Genomic DNA, 19246 nt, shown 5'->3' with positions numbered 1-19246 from the left:
CCCAAAGGCCTTTCTCTGCCTGAGACCTCGGAGCGCTACTGCCAGTTGGAGTAGATGGCCCTGAGGTAGATGGACCACTGGTCTGACCCAGCATGGGAGCTTCATGTGCTCGTACGAGGCAACACGGGAGTGTGGTACAAAAAGGGGGATATTTCCGAGGGAGATTTCAAGGTTGCGTATCTTTGGAAGAAGATCACCGTTACATAGAGTCTAAGAAACAATATGTTATTGTATATTGTAACCAACATGTTATTGTATAAAGAACTTGCAGAGTGCAAAGAAATGGGGCAAGAGAGCGTTTTGATTCCAACACTGTTCCACATAGAGGAGGGTCATTATTCACAAGGAGCATGCAATACAGGTAACTTTTACTAGCTGTGCTATAGTTCCTACTGCCCCCCTACTCACTCTCTCTCTCCCCCCCCCCGCCCCCCACTCACTCCAGGGCATGTACAGCTGTTGCAGCAGCGAAGACCCCCAAATTCCAGACCAGCAGCAGTTGCCTATCCTGAACCACACCTACGGGCCCTCGCGAGGGGGAGCCCCAGCTTTGCCCAGCCCCCCAGGCCCTCCACTCCCCTGTTCCAGCTTCCTGCCTCGTGAACGACGGATTGTGGAACGGTGGCGCCATGCCCGCAGCCCCAATTGCTACAAGGATCTCTACCCTCCAACTCCTGCAGAGCTCCCCACAACCAAACCCCCACGCCACAGCCTCAAGAGCCCCTTCTCTGACGGCTTCCACCAGTTCTATGGCCCCATTGAACCCGAAGGGCTCTCTGATCACATTGGCGGCAAGAAGATGGCACCCTGTCAGCTCTCACCGCCGCCACCCTCCCGTGGACTGGAAAACCCTCCCTCTTACTTTGCCATCGTGCGTGAGAAGGACACCCCTGACATACCACCGGCCTCGGGCTGGCAACGCAAATCCCTTCGTGGCTTGTACGAAAGTTTCCAAGCTGGCAAAGCCGCTGGCCGGGCCCCAGAAATGAAGAAGTATGACGGCCCGTCAAGTGGCTATGCAGCCAAAAGTCCGTGTGAACTGGAACGGGGCAGCAGTCGGCCTTTTGGTAAAGAGCGAGGCCGTTACGGCTATACCCGGCTGTCCTATGAAGATGAGCGATCGCCACCCATTTCCCGTTACCGGCATGCTGAAGAGACGCCCTTGCCACGTGCCGAGCCAGAAGCCAAATGCCCGACATCAGCTAGCCGGGAAAGGAGCTCCCGGGCTCACATCTGCCGCAGCCATTCCCATCCTCTTGCTGTCGGTGCCAGTTTGCGCAGCCAAAGTCACTACATGGACTTCTCTGACTCGGATTCCGACATCTGCGAGAGGGACAGTGACGGCCACAGCTGCTGGTACCAGTCGCCCGATTATTTCTGCACGTATCCATCCCGGGAAAGGCAGCTCTTTGCCACCCACAAGCCCCTCCACTACTGGTCGGCCGACAAGCTGGCCAAATGCCACGGATGCCACGGTCCCTGCCAGCACTGCTTGAGCCTGGAAATGCTCCCGCCACCCACCCCACCATGCCGCAAGGAGGCCTTGCGCTATCTGAGCTGTTCGGAGGAGCGTCTGGAACGCCGGCTGGACTGGGAGCACCGCCACTGCAGCCTCTACAGCTGCCTGGCTCCTCGGCACCGCCATGGCTTCCACCGGCGCTGCCACCACCACTCCTGCGATCTGGGGCCAGCCGGCGGAGTCCTCCACCCCACCTCCCGCAGCCTGGAGGACCTCAGCTCCTGCCATATGATGCGCTGCGGAGCCTCTCATCGACACCAGGGCGGCTTCTCGCCTGACTGGCTGCCGCGCCGGGTGAGCCGAAGCGGGGAGCTTTTTGCCCGGCGTGGCTCTGCCCACTTCTCCAGCCTGGAGTCGGAGGTATGACCAGCAACAGGTGGGGTGGGGGGTGGGGTGGGGGGTGGGGAAAGAGGCTTCCGATGGGACACTTGAGAGAAAAGCCTGGCTTGTAGTTCAGCCCACAGAGCGGGGACTGAGATGGTGGAGATAGCACCGTTGCCCGACCCAGGGAGCAAAGGTCCTGCCACGGCGATGACCATGGAGAGGGGAAAGCAGAACAGTGCCACAAAGGAGCCCACCAGGACAAAGGTGCCTCCAGGAAGAGATGGGATAGTGCCACATCTTCCTGCCACGGAACAGGGGGATTGTTCCACCAAAAGAGCACCACAGAGCAAACACACACAGTGGGGACTGGAGCCACTGAGCATCCCATGTAGCTGAAGAGAAGGGGGAGTGGAGGCGACCTCTCAGAGAGGGGCAACACCGTGCTATTGCTATCCCAAGTGCCACCAGAATAGCTCCCTGTGACAAAGCGCCCAGTCCCTTCCACCAGCCGATTTACAGCAGGAGGTAGAAGGGAGCTGCTCCCTCCTGTGTTTCCACGACAGACCTTTTGTATCCAGAAAAAAAGGGCTTTCCTGCCACCCTGTGGCACATCGATTAGGGTGGGTGGGTAGGTTCCTGCGGCCAGTGGCAGCAGGCTACTGCAAGAGCAGGGGGGCTGTTACTCTCTGAGCAAGAGCCAAGAGAGGGCCACTGCAATGAAGCAGTCTCAAGCCTCCAGAGAGTCGGTGTCCCTGCAGGGCCTGGCAGTGGAGGGGAAGAGCCACCAGTCCGGCTCTGGGGGCAGGGTGGGCCTTGGACAACAACCACCATGCGACTGTCTGGACTTCTGGGAGGGAAGGGAACGTTAGGAGACAAAACTGTGACTTCGTTCAACAGAAAACTGTGATATTTTCCCTGCACATTTGCCTCTTCCTCTCCTCCCATCTTTCTTTGCTCTACTCACCCCTCTGTCTCCTGTCCCCCTGCTTCAATCTTGCAACCACCCGCCCATAATTATGGAGATAGCGAAACATGGAAACCCATCTCATGGACTCTGCAATGCTAACTCACACCCTGACACACTCTGATGGGCCGGCAGGGAGTGGGGCGGTGGCGGTGGGGGGGGGGGGCGGGACGGACGACGACACAGACCTCCCCTCCTCCCCTCAGCCACACAGACAAACTAATTGCAAGTCCCAAGTGGCCTCATCTGTTTGCAGACCCTACACCACCTATTCTTTGGCACGCTGTTAGAGGACCACTGTGGGAAATGAAAGCCAGCGTGCTCATAAGCCCTTTCAACAGACTGAAAGGGCACCCTCACTCCCAACCCACCAAACAAAAGCCAATAGAAGAAAAACGTCACTCCATATGTAAAATGTTTGATATAATCATCACTGAAATTACCATACACTGTCTTAAAGCCAGATGAGCTGCTTTGCACATACTGTAGAAGTGGGAGCAGAGGACGGGCAAGTGAGTCATGCCGCTTGCCTCCACGCTTCCAGTCGGAAGGGGACTTGTACCTCTCCCTTGCGGGAAAGAGGAGTGTGCTCTCGATGCAGGGACATCTCAGGCATCGACCCCCGTGAGGCAAAGGCACATGGTCCCCCTTTGGACCAGGCTCTCCGAAGAGTGGAAACCTGTCCTCAAAGCCAGCCCAAACCCTCAGAGCCTTACTGTGCACCCAGGATATTCTTCTTAGGCTTGGAAGCTAGCAAGTCTGTCAGGGAGCCTTTGGCCTCAAGGCTTATGAGAAGCCAAGCATTCCTGGCCAAAACTAACACAGCAGCCGGTTTCGAGAAAGAGGTTTCTTTGGCCTGGTTCCGAGGTCATGGCGGCACCAGAGGTTGCTGCCAGCCTGGGAGCTTGCAGTCCCTCCCCACACGAGCCTCTACTTCCAGGGCCGGCTCCAATACGCTGAGATTCAGCGAGTTGTACGAATCCACCAGCCTCAGCATATCCTACTCCTACTTGTGGCATGGAACGAGACATCTGTCCCTCTCTTCTAATCCAAGGTACAAATGTCCAGTTCCGTACCCCAAGTAGGGCAGGATATGCCGAGACGGGTGGGTTTGTATGACGTGCCCAGTCTCGGCATATCGGAACCGGCAATGGAAGTAGAGGCTTACGTGGAGAAAGGGGCGCACACGCTTCTGGGATGGTGTCAACCTCAGGTGCAGCTGTTATGGCTGAACCTGCCTCTTCACTGACTTGTGGGACTCACTGCCACAGGATGTGGTGACTACCAGTGCTAACACTGGGCCTCCCTAGATGAGCTTGTGGAATATAACGATATTTATGGCAATAAGATAAGGCTATAGTTGTTGTGGCCCTAAATCTTAGAGCTGGAACCCAGGAGTCAGCCACAGGAAGCAAGTATTCTGTTTGTACCCTGTGATTGTACCGCATTTCGCACTTTTCCTAAAGTGCACTTGTTTGTACCCTGTTTGGCACGCTTCCTAAAGCAGGGGTAGGCAACATATAAAGCCCACAGGCAGCACTAAAGGTTAACTCAAGGTCCAAGGGCAAACTAGAGATGACGACGACAAGCCTGTGTGGTACAATTGGGTTGCTGCCAAGTTCCTATAAAGCAGGGGACGGAGGTAATTTGAAGCATACTTTGGGAGGGGCCTGCTGAACCACCCAAACTCTCCCCACTCTGGCCAAACTTCTCCACGGCTGTTTTTTTCCTGGTGGGCTCTGAAGCCAAAAGTAATGGCTGCCAGGAGAAAAATAGCTGGGGAGAAATGGGTGTGAGGGGAGAGCTTGGTTGGTGGCATTGTTCAGCATCCCCCCCCCACCGTGCTGCCTCCCCTGCTTTATTTGACATGACCTGCATTCCAGCGCATGAGTCATGAGGCTCTCACATCGTGTCTGCTCCTTCCTCAAGGCTCCTGTGGGGAAATCAAAGAGACTGTGCCAAGGAACGAGCCTTGCTGGGCCAGATGTGGCTCATTGGCCACACAGTACCTGCTCCATCTCGGCAACTGCCCCTTACAGAGCCATGAGCAGAGCTGTGCGTGTGTGCGCGTCCGTGCGTGCAAGCACGCACATGTGTGAGCGTTATCATTCTTTGCAAGTGCAGAATTTGGTACAGGATTCTGCAACCTGAGATTCTGAGCTTCCGAGTTTTTCGGCCCTTCTAGTTGCAAAGATAGGCTCTGAAGGGTGTTTGGAGTTGTTGCCAAGCTCAGTTGAATTTCCAGGGCCCAGAAGGAAATGGGACTTCAGTACCCTGCATATCTTCCAGTCCCTCCTCGTGTAGCAAGATAATGCAACAAAAGCAAAGGAAGTGGATGGTTTCTTTAAGGTGCAGAATTACAGATCTTTGCTTTTCTTGGCGCAGAAAACAGGTGCTAACTTGGCCCAGAATTTCAGTCGAGCCAAGAGGGCTCACAGGCCCAGCCCTGGCTCTGAGCTGGGCCCTGACCCAGTGAAATTGCTCTCCTCCTCGTGCCCTTCCCTAGCCAAGGAAGACGCTCACTCAGCAAGGCCCTGTTTGAAGTGCTGTGTTTGGTTTTGAGCCCTCCGTTCCAGCAGGCTGTTGACAAATTGAAAAGGATTCGGAGGAGAGCTGCACGGATGATCAAAGGTCTGGAAGGCAAGTCGTACATGGAGGCGCTGAAGGAACTGGGTCTGTTTAGCCTAGAGAAAAATAAGACGAAGGGGCTGAAGGAGGGGGGCGAAGAAGAGACACGTTGACAGCTTTCAAATATTTAAAAACCTGAAAAAGAAGAGAGAGAACAGCAGCTGGAGAGGACACCAAGCAATGCGCTCAAAAGTACAGGAAGGCAACAAGATGGGTGCAGTCGCCACTGGCCCTGGCCAGGTGGGCTAGTGCTGCTGCTGGGCTGTCAGGGGAGAAAGGAGCAATGGATCTGGCCCGGTCTGGTCAGAAACACGGTGAGGAACCTGGTGGCGGAAGGGACTCCCCCTCTGCACTGAGGTACTAGCATTCTTGCAGTGGAGCACTTCTGAAGGGACACTGCCAGAAGAAGAAGAAGCGTGGAGCTCTAAGGAGGGAGAGGACCAGATTAAGGCCCAGTCTGGTCCTGGGAAAGCCAGCCGGTCCTCAGGCACCCCTCACTATGCAGCCATGGGACCAGCTGGCCGTAGCCCATGTGGAGCCTCCTTCTGTCTGCTGAAGACGCTTTCAATGCCCGGAAGGTCCTGTCTCAGGGCTAGGGTTGGATCTGAGGGTCTGCAAGGTCCTTCTTCCCAACTCTAAAAGTTCTCCAATACAAGCAGCAGGAAGAGCGGCACGACTGACTTCAGGGGCCCAAGTGCACGCCTCCTCCTGAAACAACCTGTTGCTCCCTGACGGGTGCACACACTGCCAACGGTGAACTGCAAGAAATACCCACCCCCTCCCTGCATCACACAGCCACAGGCAAGCACAAAGGCATACAAGCACACGCCAAGAAATCACGCCAGCAGGTAGAGAAACAGCCCATCACCACTAAAAGCCCCCATCATCACACACAAGCGTGCGGTTTAATGAAGCATGCACAGCAAATAGGCACCACAATTAAAAACCAGACATCACAAGCACACGGCCTCCATCACAGGCACGTGTAGGCAGGACGGCTGTCACCCACACTTGCTGCAGCTCAGAGGAACCCACAATTACACACATACCGAGAGTGTATCCGCCGAACAAATCTCCAAAGAGCAGCTGTGTGGTGGCTGCGGCACACATGACATTTCCCTCATGTGGAGATAAGCTAGGTGTGCGTGGTCGCTTGCGAGGTGTGGCTAAGGGTTTATTTTGTCATGTGTAAGCTGATCAGGAAGCCGTGTTGTGTGTGAAGTGGTCCCTTAGTCTGTAGAAGCCAAGGCTGTTATGGCACCTTAGAGACCAATAGGTTTATCAAGATGTGACCTTCCATAGGCAACTTGCTTAGTTGTTTCATAAACTACACAGATACTCAGTTCCTCATGGACATTGAGACAGATGCAAAAAGAATAGGGGGGCGGAATTGCATACATGGAAATACGCACATATAAGAGGCGCACGCCCCAAACCTCCAATAAACCAACACAGACAGTTCTACAACCACAAATGCAAGGCCCACACACCTCCCCCTCCCCTGTAGACACACAACCACAAACAAACCCACACCTCAGTCTCACACTCCCCACTTCTGCTTTCTCTCTCTTTCCTTGTGTCTCTTTGTCCCTTTTCCTATGGGGGGGCGATTTAGTAATAACTTTAGAAATGCTGTTTTAGGGAGAGGGGTAGGTGGGTGGGGTTTCTTGGAGTGGGTGGGGTTTCACCGGGGTGGGGGGAGGTAGGACCATGGGGCAGCGCCCCACACCCGAATGGGGCAGGGTTTGGGTGGGGCAGGGACCCAGGCATCCGGATGGGGGGAGGGGCTGGGGTTTTCGATACTATTTTAGGGCGTTCATAAGAAATAAAGGCTTTTTTAAATCCCGCTCAGACCTTTGCCCCATGTGGTTTCTCTCTCTTTCTCTCTCTGTATTGTATAATTATTTCTTGGATTTATTTTTTGTTCTTCTTTGTACGCTAATAGTAGTGAAAAAAGCCTTCCATTTCACAGTCCCCCCTCCAGTTCCACCAAAATGTAGAAGAAGGAAAGGAAAGGAAAGAGCAGAGAGTGCAGCATGCCTGTCACCAGCATGAAGGCTGCCATATTCTGCATGCAGATTCCCAGCAATGAAGTCCCACCAAACTCAGTGGGACTTACGACTGAGTAGACATGCATAAGCCTGGGCTGCAAACCACGCCAAATAAGCAAAGATATGCTAGCTTAGATCATTCACAGAATTATGCAGACTGCAGACCTGGGCCAGATTTTTTATTCTCTCAGCACAGCATACACACTTTTTAAGTGCTCGCTCCATCCTCCAGCAGTAGGAAGTCCAGCAGCAGACTGCTATAGGGTGTTGTTTCCTTAACAAGAGAGCACTTAAGACTTACAGTGTCTTTGTAACATCTGTTTATTTACAAATATACATGCAGAGTCTCTTGGAAGCAAGCAGATTTTTAAAGCAGCAAGCACAACTGCTAAACCTAAAGAAGAGCAAGCCTATTCCAGTTTTTTTGCCATCCCTTATTAAACCTTCCTGTCTGGATTCTGTCTCTGCTCTATTTCAAACATGCTACATTTTCCCTTGTCCACCCTCCACCTTTTGGAAGGGTGTCACCTTCCAAAGGCAGAGGAAAGATATGTCCAGCCATTAAGGAACATTCGTATTCTTTTGTTCATCAGTTAGTTGTTCAGGGATAGGCCCACTGGCAGCAATCAAGATAGCTAAACTCACAACAGTGCCTAACATTGTCCCATTCTATTGCACTTAAGACTTCATGGTGCAGTCCTGTGTGTTGATCTGACATACACACATAGACAGAATTGGCAATTAAGTCATATATTTGGAGTCTCTCTCTAGAGAGTCTAGAAACCAGACAGGAGCCTGTGAATCTCAGCAGACATAGCTGGCGACATTGAATTCCCTTTCTAGAGAGAAGGAAGAAAGAATCTAGGAATCCAGGCTCTTAATCCCATTGCTCTTCTAGTTCCAAAGCTGCCACCCTTTCTTTTTTCCTAGTTGAGTTTTAACATCTTTATTCCAGGCTGAAATTCAACAGTTGAACTTTTCCCGGCATGGAGGTGCAATGATGGGAAAAGCTTCCCCTGAGGCATTTTTGTTTGTTACGCAGGTGTTAAAGGCATAGAAGCCATGCCAGGAAAAACAAGAAGGTAACTCGCCTTGGCCGGGAATGGCACAGTGTTGTTCAGGAAAAAATAAAACGCTGTCCTATCCCATGTCCAGGATTTGGTCTTGGAAACGCCTTCTCTTTTTCTCTATATTGTAGGAGCGGATCATGATAGGATGGTCTTCAATACAAGTATGTGACCCTTATGTCCCTAAGGAGAATTGCATTCTTTTAAATAAAATAAAAATTCAGCTTGGCCATGAACTCAGTGTCTTGTTCAGATGTTGCCACCAAACCATGGTTTGCCTACAGGCAGGGCTGTGACTTGGGCTCACACACTCTGGCTTCCCGATAGCTGTTGTTTACCATGATGTCTGAATCAGGCAAACAATGGCTTGCAGCAGGGATTCTCAATATTGGGTCCTCAGATGTTATTGGACTTCAACTCCCATAATCCCCACCCATAGGACACGGACTGGGGATTATGGGAGTTGAAGTCCACTAACATCTGGGGACCTAACCTTGAGAATCCCTGGCTTACAGCACAAACGGTTTGGCCCTGACTTAGTACAAGTTAGCTTTGTATGGTAAAGGCACTAGGTACATCACTTCTGTTGGAGGGGGCAGGTCTGCAGTCCTAATTTAGCCATGCCCCTGCCCATCATATCTTCTAAGAGAAAGAACATGTAACCCCTTCCTGTGAAAGAAGGGGTTAGCTTCCTGGGCCTGGAGAGCCCGTGTGGGACAGAGGGCTTTATATGGGGGCCCTGAGTTCAAATCCTGTTTCTGGCAGACTCTTTGCTCACTTTCACTCAGTTTTGCCCCTCCCTCTGTAAAATGAAAGGAATTTAAAACTTGTCAATGGGAAAATGCGGAAGCATTGAAAAAGGGTGCCCGGCTCAAAAGAGCAGGATAGTTCTTCAAGACAGAAATGGACTCATTTTGGATGTGCCACTTCCACTATAGCTCCACTCTTTAGAGGAGATGGGGGGGGCTTAGAAAGGAGGGGGCAAGAACAGGAAACAGGACTATCTGGACCCTACTGGAGACTAGCTGAAAAGGGGCTGGCATGGGAAGGCAGGAGTTCGGGGTTTTCTGAGGTGGTTCCTGAGTGACAGGGGGACTCTGGAGGAGGGATCTAGAAACCAGATTTGCCTTCTCAGGAGTATGGCTGCCAAATTACCAGGACTGGCCTGCTCTTGGATCTTTATCAGTGGACTGTTCTGCAGGAATTGGGGTGTGTGTGTGAAGCTTTTGGGGGGAGATAGAGCCCTTCGCAGGGGCTGCTTAAGACCTCTGTGCCCTGAGGGAGGGAAGGAAGAAGAACAGCCGGGCCAGAGGAGCTCGTATCATCCGCTCCTGAAGGTACCAGCTTTGGCCTGAGACCTGACAACTGTTTCTTCTCTTTTGTAACATTTGTTGTTGTTTTCTAGTGTTTAAATACTTGTAATAATTGGGTGCCTTGGCAGAAAGGCACTATATAAATGCAACAAATAAATGAACAGAGATTAACACAATCAGTGCTAATTGCTACAGATTAAATCACAGTTCAAGGCACAGGAGCAGGAGCCAGTTCAACAGCTGGCAACCATAATTGCTAGGAGTCCTCATAGACTGACGGAGAGGATGAATGGGAGCCCCAGCCCTCAGGAAAGTGCTAGATCTTCTGGGTGTTCTCTTTTGGCTCCTCTTTGTGTGTCCCCCCCCCCCCCCCCGTGGGCTACTCTGGCACTGCAGCAACTGTCTGGAACTTTGGAGAAAGTTCATTTACATAGAAATGAAAAATTAAATTAGTGCAAATGTGTAATTCAGCCGTAAAATGTGATTAAGGAGACGCGGGGCTGGGGGAAGGGGAGGGGGGGAAGTGAGAGAGACGCAGGGCCTGAAGGAAACAGATTTTGTGCTGGCACATGTGGGCAAAATGCACTAGATTGCACTGACACAGACACGCAGCCATCTATGCACGCACAAGTTCAGAGCTCTGCAGCAAAGCAAACAGCACAACTGGAATTTCACATGGCATTGGCCAGAACCCTTCAATCCCGGCCTGCATTTTCACACGCATCTGTGGGTCTATCGATAATCATTTCACTTCTCTTCCTCTCCTGGCTATTAGTTTGGGCTCTCTGCAGGCTCAGGCAGACAGACAACTATTATGAGTGCCAGAGCTTTGGGTGCAGATAAAAAGGAAAAACATTACATTTTTCTGGCTAGGGGATTGAGGGGAAGGGGCGTGTGAAGAAAACACATTTTTCATTTTATTAACAGAGAGCTGTGGCTCTGCTGTCTTCGGTGGCCAGGCATCTGGACGAAGACGGATAACGAGCGGGGCTTAATCAATCCATCCCAATGCCTCCTCTGTTGCCAGTTAGAGAAGCGCTCGGTGCCCCCTCCTGACCCCTGCCTTTCCTCGGGTCCCTTGATGCGTTCGTCTTCTTGATTTATGCTTCCCTCATTTCTTCTCATCTGCCCATTAGGTCTTCCTCTTTCCCACACATGTAGAGAATCAAAAGGAGGAGTGGGGGGTCAGGGGCATTCCTGGCTGGGTTCTCCAGGAAGAGAATGGGCTGGATACTTGGAGCCTGGGGTGAGATGTCTGGGAGACAGGACTCCTGGGGTTATTGGGTGGATAGGAGAGAGGGGCTGGAGAGGCTTCCCTGTGGCTACCTACGAACTCTGTGCATTGGTCCTGTCACAGCCGTGCCTTGAGCTTGTGCACTCTGATACTCCCCCTTCCTTCCTCGTTTGGATAACTGTAGTTTGGCGTGACGTCCAAATTGGGCAAATTATGGTTTGGCACAATATGCCCCATTTGGACGTCATGCGACACTACAGTTATACAGCCTCCAAACCAGAATGGGAAACCCACTTCAAACCATGGCTTCCCCCATTCTGGTTTGGAGGGAAACTGTGGTCCTCACTTCCCCTCGGCCTCCAAAAAGATGCCCATGACAAAGAGGGCAGCTCCCTCCCCCTCAGCATTTGGCCTCCTCTGCCCCCTCGTGCTGGCAGGGCCCCAACAAGTCTCACCGGAGCAGAGGAGCAACTTGTTGTGTTTAAAGATTCATGTTTTGCCACTGAAATATTCAGCAGATGTCAAAGCTGACAGCAGCCGCCATGCAAAAGAGCCCAGGGGGCGGGGGGCGGGGGTGGGGAGTGGACTGGAAAAGCCAATGGGATCCTCTCCATTCAGGAAATCATGGGGGGGGCGCCAAGGGGAGGGAGCAGAGAAGCTGGCTGGGGGTGAAGGCGGCCACGGGCTGCGCAGCGCATTCAGGATGGACAGGCCTGGCGTCCCTGGCAGCTGCCGGCTCAACCCAGCCTGTGCCTCCACTTTGAGCCCCCAACCCTAAATACAGGGTATTTGATAGCAATCTGCGAGAGATCCATCTTGTTATCTCCTAAACTGGTCACCTGCCTCTGAACTCAGAAAGTGATGCTGAGCGTGCAGATCTGGGCCCCGCTGAAGTGGGGGAGGGGGAGGGAGCAGAGGGGGAGATCTCTCAGCAGCCCCGCCCCACTTTAACCCATGCAGCAGCAGCAGCAGCAGCAGCCCCACGGCCTTTGAAAAGAAGCCCAGGAGAAAGACTGGCTCCTACTGTCTTCCGCTCCCCACAACCCGCCAGGCAGCAATTCCGACAAGATATCAGCTAGTCATGCAAAGGTGCCTATGGGTGGGAAAGCACCTACTGCCAGAGGAGGCTGCCCAGCGCGTCTCTGCATGACCCACAACTCTGGCCTCGCCTCTTTGCCATCGGCCTCTGTTAGGGGAGCATCGTTCTGCTCTGTCTCTGCATCAGGTGCGATTGAATCATTCACTCCTGCGGCAAAAGATGCTACAGAATTACCTGTCCTTGGAGGAGTCTGCCTATATTGCATATTAGCATGAGCTGCTGGCCTCCATAGCCCAGATCAGCAACGGGGGAACTTCTCCAAGGGCACCAGAAAGTCTGTCTTCTACCTCAGGTTGCTTCTTCCTAATGAAGAAGCTGCCCAAGGAAAAATACTTGAAAAAATGACTCGTGCAGAAACATAAGATCCACTCTTATGCAGATCTAACTTACTCAGTTATGCTCTCCAAGTTAACCACTACAGTGTGCTCTGTCTGAGGCATATTTCTTTCTCAGGGGTCCTAACTTCCAAACCCCTTTTCAAGGGCCCAGACTTGCGGGCTCCCAGTCTCCCTTTCCCCACCCATCCACTGCCAGAGAATCCACGAGGCGAGGGCCTCTCCCAGTATTTTGCCTCACCCCCTCCTCTTCTCGTCAAGAATATTCTGAAGAGGATGCTCCGATGTGAGAGGCCTGAGAGGGTTATTGCACCTTGCCGGATTGGTGGGAATGAGAATGAGAACATCCCACCAGGGCAGCAGGGTCATGAGGGAAATTGCATCTTCTGAAATTCTCCCTCTCTTAGAGGTACAGGCAACTGTTCAGGAATCAAACCTGGTAGTCCTACCTTCTGCCTTTGTTTCCCAAACACACATCTTGATATCCAGATTTCTGGGTCTGGGTGCCACATCCTTCTCCAGTGCAGGCAGGGCATCTTTAAAGACAAAAACAAAGGACACCCAAAACAACTCTGATAGGCTTCTGGACTTTGAACAACAGACAGGAAAGAAGTTATCCGCTGCACATTTCCTGGGATGGCAATGCAGAAGATGGGAAAAGCTAGACCTGCTGAACTGCTGTCTGACATGCCACAGTAAAGCCTTGTGGAGGGGAATAAAGTGGCAGTCCTATTGCTTTTGCAGAGAAGCCAGAGGGAATCCTGGCAGCTCCCAGGTCTCACAGCACTAGGCAATATTGTTTTCATTCTTTCACACACACCCCGAGCATGGCAAACACCCCACATGGTTGAAGCCAAACACAATCTGTCATCTGCCTGCTGGAACATATGGAGAGAGAGCTCTTTTCTCATCCAGCTCCTTTCCCTGCTCTAAGCACTTTTGGCTTCACACCTTCTGAGTATGTAAACATCGCAGTGATACAGGTAATCTGAGGCAGGCTCCTGTGGAGAATGAGTGGGCCCAGGGGAAGTCCCGGAGTCCCACCCCACCAGTCAGGCCCCCAACGGCTCCCCTCCTCCAGGTCTTCTGGCTGCTTTGCTGCACAGGGCAGGGACTTGTACATCCTGGCACTGGGGCCAGCCCTGCATCCTCCTCTATGTCGGGAGAGGGCGTAAAATAATCAAAACAATATTTTGATTATTTAGATAATCAAGAGACTCAGCCCTCGCTCCTGATTCCTTCCCATCCATCTCCCCACCCACCAGCGCTCGATGTTGATTTTCTATTTTCTCCTCTGCCTCGGTTATTTATGATGGAACGTGATCTGCCTGGTGCCTTGGCTTGCACAGCAAAAAATACAGAAAAGGAGCGGCAGGCAGGCCACCTCCACGCGAAGAACACCCAAGGCCCTGCTCCCCTCTTCAGCCAGCTGGACTGTCCCTCCTAGAAGAGGCAGGCCTCCTGGGGCTTCTACACACAGTAGGTTTTACTGAGAGCTTATGGGGAGGCTTGACTGCAAACTCGGAAGTTGTCCCCCAAACCCGACACAAAGAGTGGATTTTATTTACCCTGGATATAAATCGGGTTACACTCTAATGCACAGTGGAAAAAACCAAATTGTGTGTGAACTTTGCCCCATAGCTTGCAGGAACTTTGGGGAAATCTAGTCGATATGTGAATGTACCCCACTCCATCCCAGAGGAGATGCGAGTTAAAGGGCTTCCAAAGCCCCCGTGTGGAAAGCTTCCTGGGGTTGCCAGTGCAGATACAAAGAGAGGCCTGACCCCCAGGCCGGCCTCCCTCCCTCCCTCCCCTCATTACAGAACCCAGGGGTGCTGTCATCATCCCAGCCGTCTTGCCCACATACTTAACCCCCAGGCCGGAATGTCTTAGCAACACAATCTGCATAATATACAAATCAGTGCCCTAATTATGCAAACGGCATGTGCTAAATGTATTTAATTTAGAGCCAGTCCTTCATCCAGGAAGTGGGGAACAAAGAAAGGTCTTCCTGCTTGACAGTGCCCCAGTGCCAGGGAGTGGGGCCCATCTTGAAGAGCACAACCCAAAAGCAGCGGTGGGGGGGGGGGGGACACCAGGACAGGGCTTTCCCATTCTACAGCCTTTCCTTCTCCGGCTGTGTGAATCCATTTGCTAATGGGGTATGCTAGCCTCCCCACCCCCAACATCACTTGCCACTCTCAGTGGCTGATGGTCCTAGCCACTCTGTCTGTAGCCAAGTAGGCCTGTGGGGGAGGAGATGTAATTCCAGGCCCCCTAAATGATTCATTTTTTAAAAAGGAATTATCTAGACTTTTTAGCTATGGAGCTATAAAGAAGAGTGTGCTGGCCACATTCTACCCAATTGCTCATGAAGAAATAATACAATTAACGTTAAGCCTATTAAGCAACCTCCGTTTTTGTTGTGGCTGTTCTGCAATCATTCCCTGTTGCCTGGGCCTCCTCCCCACAACATGTCTGGCTATAGGCCTGCCAGCTACCACTTGATCCTATATGCATGGTGGTCTTGTGCCTGTTATCTGAAGGAAACAAGGTGGTCAAGGGGCATTGGTGGCAGCTCCTGTGAGCAGCAGAGGGAGGGGCAGGGCCAACAGGAGAGGGAACATAAGAACAGCCCTGCTGGATCAGGCCCAAGGAAGCCCATCTAGTCCAGCATCCCCACCAGATGCCGCTGGAAGCCACAGGCAGGAGTCGAGGGCATGCCCTCCCACCTGCTCTTACTCCCCTGCAACTGGTACTCAGAGGCATCTTGCCTCTTAGGCTAGAGGTGGCCTTTAGCCCTCCAACTAGTAGCCGATGATAGGCCTCTCCTCCATGAAGTTATCCAAGCCCCTCTTAAAGCCATCCAGGTTGTTGCCACATCTTGTGGCAGAGAATTCCACAAGTTGATTATGCGTTGTGTGAAAAAGCGCTTCTGTTTGTTGGTCCTAAATTTCCCGGCAATCAGTTTCATGCAATGGCCAAAGGGAAAGGGAGAGGCTTAACAAGCTAGACGGAGCATTCATTCATTCATTCATTCATTCATTCATTCATTCATTCATTCGATTTCTATACAGCCCTTCCAAAAATGGCTCAGGGTTTTTTCACAAAGAAAAATAATAAATCAATAAGATGGTCCCCTGTCCCCAAAGGGCTCACAGTCTAAAAAGAAACTTAAGACAGACACCAGCAAGAGTCACTGGAGGGATGCTGTGCTGGGGATGGAGAGGGCCAGTTACTCTCCCCCTGTTCAATAAAGAGAATCACTACGTTTAAAAGGTGCCTCTTTGCCAAGTTAGCAGGGGACATTTGGCAGGGGTGTAGATAAAACTGAACAAGGCAGGGGTGGGGAAGAAATGTCCATGGGACCCCTGAAGGAGCCTGGCAGCCATCTGCTCTTTGCTCTTCCCTTCCTGCCTCTTGGGAGGGAGAAGGTGGCGCCAGGGAGGAGTCAGGGCGTGCAGCAGCCCATCTTCACTTTTTGTCCCAGGGACCACTCCAACCTTGCTATGGCTCTGGATGCCCTCCAAAACAGATCCATTTACCCGGTACAGAGCCTGGCTTAAAGGTCTTGTACCAGATAGATACTGGTTTTCACGTTGCTGCTGCCTTGGATACCCACCAGGACAAAATCAGAAGTTGCTCCCCACAGTTCCTTGAGATGATGCAAAGGATTCTGGGATGCACATTTAGTTTGTGTCAGCAAAGTCGCAAGCAGCATTCACAAACAGAGGGTGCATCCCAGAATCCTTTGCTCCACGGCAATGGCTTCTGGGTTCCTACTCTCAGTCTGGCTGCCCTCACCCCACCTCTTCTGCCCCTTGCTTGCACCCCCAGACCAATTCACCCTCAAACAGTCTCGGAAGGTCCGCTTTGCCCACTGCCCATGAAAAAGCATATACTCCGAATATTGTTTGCGCATTCCTCTCCAGCCAAACACCTGAGCTTCAGGTTTTAAGTGCCTATCCATTCTTTGAGGAGCATCCAAATCAATGGAGAAATAGGGCATTACATCAACGCTATCTCAACACTGCGACAACCTTAAGCCAGTAGAAATAAAAACATAAGTAATCATAAAACAGCACAGTCAAAAACCACAATGAAAATAAGACGGGCATCTAGGTCATGCATGGCTTTCTGGGCAACACTGCTACCATTTCGCCCTCCGCACTCTTGCTTTTACAACCACACTAGCCCAGGGCTCTTCACGGCAAGGCCAGGGAGCCAGTGGTGGCTCCAACTAAATCTATGTGGGGCTGCCTAATTAGCCCCACCACCACATGGAGAGGACCGTTCCAACTGTGCAATACTGTACTGTGCCCAGCACCCGTGGGGCCCCATCAAGGGAAACCGAGCCGCCTCAAACCAAAGCACCACCATGGAAGGCGCACACGGAGCGTTGGGAAGTGTAGTCCTTCCTAGCACTTTCCCCATAAAGCCACGTGGTGAAAGCACTCAGAAGGACTACACTTCCCAGAACTCTGCTCATGCCTTCCCAGAGGTGATGGGACTCCACAGGGCTCTGGTTTCGTGAAGGCCCCGCCACCCACGGCACTGGGAGAAGCACAGCACAGAGCGAAGGTCAGCGCAGTGCGAAATAGCTCTTGCCATACTGAAGGGTGGTTGTTTTTTAAGAAGTGGCCCTAGTTTGAAAAATAGAGAAGATCACTGCACTGACCCGTAAAGTTTCCTTCCCACCCTTTGCAGAGGATCCAGGAGATCTGACTTCCAGTATATGTGCTCCTCTAATTCCTGAGCATGTACTCCCTCTCAGGCAAGAGAGGACCCATGGCTCCCCCCCTTCCCCTCTAAACCACTCTCCCCCCCCCGAAAAAATACAGGGGGCCTTAACTCCCAGTCCTTGAGCATCACTGACCCATTAGACCAGGGTTTCTTAACCTTGGGCCCCCAGATGTCACTGGACTACAACTCCCATCATCCCCAGACATGGCCTTTGTGGCTGAGGATGATGGGAGTTGTAGTCCAACAACATCAGGGGACCCAAGGTTAAGAAACCCTGCATTAGACTTTTCTGGAGGCCTGGCTCCTCTCGCCCTGCCCACAGCCTTATGCTGCTAGTTCTCGCTTCCTTCCAAGAGCTCCCCAGATGCCTGGCCTATAGGCTGCCCTTAGGACTAAGGGTTAGAACTTGTTAGAACTAAGTTCTCTTACTTTCTCGCCCTGTCAGTGGATTTTTCTCTCCTTCGTCCAGATTTAATGAACACCTCCAAGCAGCACGACAGGTAATTTAGTTTTGTCCTCGTCAATGTCAGAACTGGGGCTGAGATCCAAGACCTCATGTCTCATATCCAGCAACTGGGAGTCCCTTTCATGGGCTTGGGCTGCAGCCTAGCGTTGGGCTTGGGGATCCTTGTATAAGCAGCGGTTCCTTCCACCCCAGCGGCAGCTGCATCTCTCCGCGATGCCTGGTAAAGGCTCTCTTTGCCTTACGACTCCTCGGCATGCTGTCATCCTTTTTGACCTCAGCTGTCATGGAGCCTCGCTGCCTCCTTAAGAGGATAAGAGGTCTTCCAGGTTCACATCACTGGAGGGCTTGGCTGGGTGCCACCAGATGCAGAAAGGGCTGGGGATGGCTGTCGGGTGCTCCAGGCGTGGCAGGCCAAGACCGCAACGTATCACACATGGGTAAAGGGCCAGGGCTTCTTGCAGTGCCTGTCGCTTCCGCTTAGGATCAGATGATTGAACTGCAGAAGAGATTCAAATGTGGGCGTGAGTTTGGCTACAATCAGTGGGTTGACACTTCCTTTTTATTCCAGCACACATGCACAGCACATACATTTTCCTTTCTTGGGGTTGTTCACAAGATCGCAATCCCATCCGGGTGTTTTTTTTAATCCCATGATGCTACTCAATCTGAAGCTAGCCTCAGCTCTCACAACCTCTCATAAGAACAGCCCTGCTGGATCAGGCCCAAGGCCCATCTAGTCCAGCATCCTGCCTGGCACAGTGGCCCACCATATAGTGGAGAACCAATTATATGGTTCTCCACTAGTTCTCCAGTTAACATTAATGCAGGGTGTCCTTGAGCACAGAACACAGGCAGCGGCCTTATACCGAGTCAGACCATTTGCCCATCTGGCTCAGGATTGTCAACACTGACTGGCAGTGGCTCTCCACATTTCCATGCTTTGCCACAGAACTCCAGCCCCAGCCTCACTTGTCCATGTTTATAGGAACAGTGACTTCAGGTTAACCACCCCCAGGACCTTACCTCCCATGCTGTTTGAATGGACAGGAGATAAAGTGAGGAGGGAGCCGAAATCCATATACAACGGACATTCCCCTTCCTGATTGTGAATGGCTTGGTGGCTCCCACACCAAGGCCCTTGAGCACCACTGGGGCACGGTTCTTTCTCAGTCAGCAGGAAATGGGACTCAAACCGTGGCTCCAGCTGGTATGTAATAAAGCGCTATATTCTCCTCAACCCCACTGTAACCATCCCCACTGCAGGATCCTAATGTATGTTTACTCAGAAGTAAGCCCTGTTCAGCAAAGCCTCCAATTCTCCTGGCTACTGGCCCTTTAATTGGTCCTCTCCTGGTACCCCGGCCACCATCCGCCCATTCACTGCTTGCTTCCTATTTGCAGCCTAAGCAGGTCCATCGTCTGTTGTTATGTAGTTGTGTTTATGCACTGAGGAGGAGGGGGGGGAGTCAAAGAGCCCTTTCAGAGTGAGTGGCTGAAGACTCT

General features: G+C 52.0%; 1 protein-coding gene and 1 long non-coding RNA gene across 11 annotated transcripts in view; one reads left to right on the top strand and one right to left on the bottom strand.

Moving 5' to 3' along the window:
• The window catches only part of GRIN2D (glutamate ionotropic receptor NMDA type subunit 2D), a 112320-nt gene that overhangs the window by 66137 nt on the left and 26937 nt on the right, over positions 1-19246 (top strand). Inside the window, exon 13 of the mRNA XM_053261565.1 lies at positions 446-1879. Within this exon, the coding sequence (XP_053117540.1) occupies positions 446-1879 (1434 nt within the window). The remainder of the gene's footprint in view (positions 1-445; positions 1880-19246) is intronic.
• LOC128329819 (uncharacterized) overlaps positions 5136-19246 on the bottom strand; it is a 59904-nt gene continuing 45793 nt past the window's right edge. For all 10 annotated transcript variants that reach the window (XR_008309806.1, XR_008309800.1, XR_008309801.1 and 7 more), the window contains 3 exons: positions 17707-18239; positions 12984-13070; positions 5136-8736 (listed from right to left, as the gene is read on the bottom strand). This is a non-coding gene — a long non-coding RNA (uncharacterized LOC128329819). The remainder of the gene's footprint in view (positions 8737-12983; positions 13071-17706; positions 18240-19246) is intronic.

This window comes from Hemicordylus capensis, chromosome 6 (assembly GCF_027244095.1).
Source record: "Hemicordylus capensis ecotype Gifberg chromosome 6, rHemCap1.1.pri, whole genome shotgun sequence".
In the NCBI taxonomy this organism is placed as follows: domain Eukaryota; kingdom Metazoa; phylum Chordata; class Lepidosauria; order Squamata; family Cordylidae; genus Hemicordylus; species Hemicordylus capensis.
This window is presented reverse-complemented; position numbering and strand designations above follow the sequence as displayed.